This window comes from Primulina tabacum, chromosome 3 (genome assembly GCF_025594145.1).
Source record: "Primulina tabacum isolate GXHZ01 chromosome 3, ASM2559414v2, whole genome shotgun sequence".
In the NCBI taxonomy this organism is placed as follows: domain Eukaryota; kingdom Viridiplantae; phylum Streptophyta; class Magnoliopsida; order Lamiales; family Gesneriaceae; genus Primulina; species Primulina tabacum.
In genome coordinates, this window is record NC_134552.1 from 21103569 (window position 1) to 21109394 (window position 5826).

The following is a 5826-nucleotide window of genomic DNA, read 5'->3' on the forward strand; positions in this document are numbered from 1 at the left end:
TTCTTTTCCAACAAATACACGACACACACACAAGCATCATCAAGGAGGAAGTTCGAAATTTGCAAGGAAATTCAAGCCTAGGTTGTTCGTCGTCGTTCTTCGATCCGTCAATCGTGCGTTAAACACGCAAAAGCATGCCATATTCTTCATTCAAATCATCTATCACACCATAGTATTTCTTTGATCATGTTTTGAATGAAAACAAGTCACACAACTCACAATTTTCGTAACTATGCATATGCATGTGTGTAACTCTTGATATTGGATTCAAAAACTTGTTTAAATTGTTGTTAAAGGGGCTGTCATGATTAGGACTTATTAGTGACATGTTTTATATGGTTTATAAGAGTCCTAGAACACCACAACCGGCTTCACACGTAGAGAACAAAAGCTGGAACCGAAATTTTATGTTTGGTGATCAAGGGGCTCGGTTTTTTTGGGAATTGTTGCTTGGCTTGGGTTCAGATGGGACCAGGGCTGGGCTAGGGTCATGATTGAGTCAGGGAGAGAGTCCTAACCACGCTAGGACCCCAGGGCTGGGAAGGAGTCCTAGAAGGAGTCCTAGCAAGCTAGGACTTCAACCCGTGAGCCTCATGGAATATGCGCAGGGTTCAGCAACTGGGCAAGGAGAGATGGCTCGGCCAGAGGGATTTGGGCTGGGCTAGGTTAGGTCCTTAGGGTTCTAGGAGGGTGCAGGAGGGGCTGGTTCAAGGGCTGGCTCGTTGGGTAAGTGGTTAAGCAAGAAAACAAGAGTCCTTGCCTTGTAGGAGTTCTCAGCCATATGTGCTGCTGAGTTGGGTGTTCGGTTTTGGAGCTTGGGTTGAATCCTAAGGGTGATAAGGTTCCAGTAGGGTCCATAGGAGGTCTGGTTTGATGTTGGCACAAGATGGCTCGAAGGTGGCTCGATTAAAAATCGAGATGGCTCGAGGTCAACATGTAGGGGTCAAGTTACGGTTTTCAATGAACTAATAATTCGAAACATGGATCACGGGGTCGAGTCATGGTTCACGAGGGCCAAATATTATAAAAAGTCTAAGTTTTAAATATGAAAATTTTATATTAAAGTTTGGTTTAATTTAGGATTAGAACGTATTAATACGTTACATTTAAAGATTAATGTAAAAGTCCTCAATTTAATCTAAATAAAAATATGGAAAAATTTATGTAAGCTTAAATAATTATTTCGGATGATCTAAAGTCGACAGAATTAACAAAATGTCAAGAACGTGAAATTTTACGTCTAGCGGCAAAACGATAATTTTACACCCGAAAATTAGTAAACGTCATGACAGTGTCCTGAATGCTGTTTTATATGCTAATATGATTATTTTAAATGTTTACAAATTTTTATCTGTTAAATTATGATTTTTAAATGTTTATGGATGTTTTTATGATTTAATATGCCAAAATGTTTATTTTAAAATATTTATGGATTTATATATGCTAAAATGTTGATTTTAAATGTTTATGGAATTGTTATGTTTTAATATGTTAAAATGTTGGTTTTAAATGTTTATGGATTTTATGATTTAATATGTTATGATTTATTATTTTAAATGTTTATGAGATTTATGATTAAACGAAAACGCTAAAAGACTTGTTGCATGCTTGATTTAAAAGAAAATGTTATATGCATGTTTAATTTTTGTAAAGTGATGAAAATACGAATTGTTGAAGGATGTGAAGGGATTGTGACTAATAAGATGATATGTTGGATATATCGTGAGGGTTAAGGTCTCAGTGGGAGCCCGACGATCGTGTTTCTATGGATTCAAATACGTTAATATGTTAATACGTTGGCCAAAGCTCAGTTGACGGGTGAGAGTGTCGCTGATGTCCCCGCCGCCTAATACTGTGGTTGGATTCATCGCCCAATACGAATACGAGTCACAATCACAATCTGAATTCAACAAACACGAATATGAATATGAAAATGTTTATGATGGATATGAATACGAATATGAATATGAATACGATGAATATACATATGTTTATGGTGATATTAAAATGTTTTTATTCAAAGTTTATGCATTATGAAAATGTTTACGAAATGTTCATGTTTAAAGTTTATGTATCTTCATGAAAACGATATTTTAAGTACAAGTATTTTCACTGTTGTATGTGATCTATTTATGTAGTATTTGTATCAAGATTATGGTGTGTTGAGTCATTAGACTCACTAGGTGTGATTGATACTGGTGATTATGATAATAATATTATTGGAGGTCTTGATGGTTGACTTTGCTGGACTGAAGGTGCACATAACCCGAGAACCAACGCTAGTTTTCCGCACTAGTTATGATTTATGATTTTAAGATTATGTTAAAGATATTTGATGACTTTTTATTTAGGTTATGAGAGTTTTTGAGATGTTATAGTATTGGCTATACTTTTCAAATAATGTTTTAGGATTGAGTAAAACGTTTAACGATTTTATGATTCAAACTATTTTCCTTTGATTTTTAAACGTTAGTTGATTGTTTTATTTTTAAAATGGTGTCAAGCTATTTTAAAGTATGTATATGTATATTTCGAATTATGGAGATTAAGGAGGAAAAAAAAATTTCTAGCACGTTTTAAGAAACCGAGTAGTGGATCTTTCATTAAATCTCAGACAAAGTAGATGACCAAGAGTTTATTACAGCTAAATTGTAAATTGATTTGTCTTTTGTCGGTAAATATACGTTCTATAGATCAAAATTTTCAGTAGATGCAAAGTATTCCGAGCATATGATGTGTGGAATGAGCCAAGTTGGGTCTTCATTGATGTTATATATATTTTGTCGGGTTCAGTCTGGGGTAGAGATGGCACAGGTAGGATTCAAACTCTGTCTCATATTAAATTCGTCCCATCAAGATGGGTTTAGACCCGGCCTAGCGAGTCTAAAAGCGGATCCAGGGTGGGTCTCGGCTTTGGTCAAACCCACATTGGATCCATCCGTCAAAATATGCTATATGTTTAAAAATATAAAATATATATGTATATATATTATCAATGATATAATTATATTATTTTTGCTAATTAATAATATCTTATCTATAATTTTAGTTTATAATAGTTGGGATTGAAATTGTTTTATTTTATCATTATATGTTTAATATGAAAATATATCATTACAATTTTTTTTTTGTTATTAATTGAATACAAATCGATATATTTTAACTTATGATAATATTGTTTTTGTCGTAAATATTATTAATATAAATTTGGACATATATGTTTAATGATTCGCTAATTTTTAAAATTTTTATAGAATAAATATAAAATTATATTTTTTTGCGGGTCTAAACTATATTGGACTTACCGCGTTTGTGGAACGAGTCCCAAGTTTGGCCAAACCCGTCCCAACCCAAACCCATTGTCATCTCGGCTACAATAATGGTGGGATAAGTCGGATCGGGTCTGCACACACAAACAAAAACTAAGAAGCACCCGAGGCATTTTCGCGTGGGAGCGTTACGATCTTATATTTTAGTGTTATACTCAATTTATATTATTTTGTAACATTATATTGTATTTATTTTATTTTATTTTTTGAAAGAGGAAAAGAATTGTCCCGTTAGCCTCCACTAGACCTTTTCTAGAAATAGGATAGGTAATCTTTGATGCTGTTTTCGGAGTAACTTGAGAAAAAAATTCGGTTTGTGTCATGTAATTAATTGGATTAGTGATGTGACACCATATATATTTAGTAATTTAATTTAATACGAGAACTTCTAAAAATTAAAAAGTAATGTAAAGAAATAAAATATTATATAATAATGGGAATATTTATGGAAAGGGTGTGAATCGAACCAGAAACGATTGCTTATGTTGAAAGATATAGATTAATATATGTTTGATTCTGTATGATTTATCTGACTTGTATGATTTATAAGCTCGTTCACTCAATACGTATAAAAATATAGTGGTTGCAAGATCGTAAAAAAATATAGATTAAAATAAATTTATAAGATTTGAGATATTATATTTATATAATGTGATATATGTTTGATGCCATGAAAGAATTTCTGGACATTGCCCCACACATATGGACGACAATATGTAGGATTCGAGTAAGATTTTTTGATCTCCGTCTCCATATCATCATCTCCATCGGATATTCAATTTTATTTAAGATTTGTTTTCATCCTCGTACCCAAAAATCCTCAACATCCTCCTTCATTCCTCATTCGAATTCGGATGAAATTGTCGTCCCTAGCCACACGCAGACCAGAAAACAAAAGGTGAAGGATGACCCATTATATTTCGAAGCGTGATTCAAGGCAATTCTCACATCCAAGATTTCTTAATCCCTACTCATATATAAAGTTTTGATTCACATTATATGTGATTATTGTATGGAACCATAACTGTTAACTTTAAGTCCCCACATCCCCAATTTTCCTTTTTCCTTTTAGTCACATTCAAGTTTCAACTACCGTAAGTTTCAAAAACAAAAAAGAGAGTTTCAACTACCATCCCCATTAAACAAAAGAAAAAAAAGTCAAATTACTGCAAAAATCCCTTTACACTTACTACATATATATATGCCCACAAAACATTTGGGCATCATATTTTGGAACACACTCAATCACCTTTCACACACATATCAGGCCATGGATTGGTTTTCTTGGCTCTCGAAAACAAGCCTAGATCCGTCCTTGGTCTACGAGTATGGCCTAGCGTTTGCGCAAAATGAGCTAGAACAAGAAGATATACCTTACTTCAATCACGAATTCCTCCAAAGTATGGGAATTTCCATAGCGAAACACAGGCTTGAAATTCTCAAGATTGCTAGCAAAGAAAATGGCAACTTCCCACATCCCATGTCAAGGATTTTGATCGCGATCAAGCGGACGAAGAATTCTTTTTCCAAGTACTTGCGCACCTGGATGCATCACAAGGAACCGGCACTCGCCCTAGTGCCTTGTCGAGCTCATAGTGCAAGGTGGAAGGATTTCAAGCTCAAGAGGAACAGAAGGCTGGCGGCGACTAGTAATACGACGGGTCGGGCTCCACTTTTGCTCACGAATGGGAGCCCCCTATTGTTGGCTACTCCAAGAATCAACAGCTTCTCGAGCCCTACGGTGTATCATGACTTTCAAAAGGATGATGAGAAAGTGGATGGAGATTATGACGAATATTGGTCTCCTGCAGTTGAAGAGATCAAGTGGAAAACAATGTTTCACAATTTGAAACCAACTTGAAGCTGGCCGGGAACGACCTACGGATCCTGTCGAGTGAGCATTTTTAAAGAAACCTTTGGAGAAACCTCATTCAAAATTTCATTTCTTTCATTCAAGAAGATCGTCCGCCCCTAACTTTTAGATCATTACTAGTTCTTGTGTCGGGTTTTCGATGGCGAGAGAGAGATTTTTTTTTTGGCCCTCCCATCCTATATTTTCATGTGTTTTTAGGTTTGCTTAGCATCTTGAAGTTGCAAGATTTTTTTCATTCTCAGACAATTTAATGGTGATGAAATTTGATTTACGTTATAATCTTGTCGAAGTAGCATGGCATGCAGCTTCTTGTCTGACCCATTGCAGCCATATCAGTTTCTAATTTCAGGCACAGCACGAACTCTAAAAATTCAGGAGGTGAAATTTTATTTATTTATTTCTTGTAGAGTTGGTGGCTACAACAGAAGTTTCAAGCCTTTTTAGATATTGTTTAAAATCTTTATCATTTAATCATAACTTCTAATATAGAAACAGGTACTCCATCTTTTTTTATACAATGGAGATGTGGATATTTCCTTCCTATCTTGTGTACATGCATTTTGCAATTCTAGTACATTTGTGAATATTTGAACGAAAGTTAAAATAGTAATTTTTTTTAAAAAA

General features: G+C 34.5%; 1 protein-coding gene across 1 annotated transcript; it reads left to right on the forward strand.

Annotated features, from left to right (window-relative positions):
• The first annotated feature begins 4483 nt into the window (after window positions 1-4483).
• Window positions 4484-5565, forward strand: LOC142539080 (uncharacterized). Its single transcript, XM_075644372.1, has one exon. The coding sequence runs from the start codon at window positions 4531-4533 to the stop codon at window positions 5188-5190; it is 660 nt and encodes a 219-aa protein (XP_075500487.1). The 5' UTR covers window positions 4484-4530; the 3' UTR covers window positions 5191-5565.
• Window positions 5566-5826: the final 261 nt, after the last annotated feature.

Bases quoted from the DNA above. Each gene is read 5' to 3' on its own strand.
- LOC142539080 (XM_075644372.1), top strand. From the start codon at position 4,531: ATGCCCACAAAACATTTGGGCATCATATTTTGGAACACACTCAATCAC.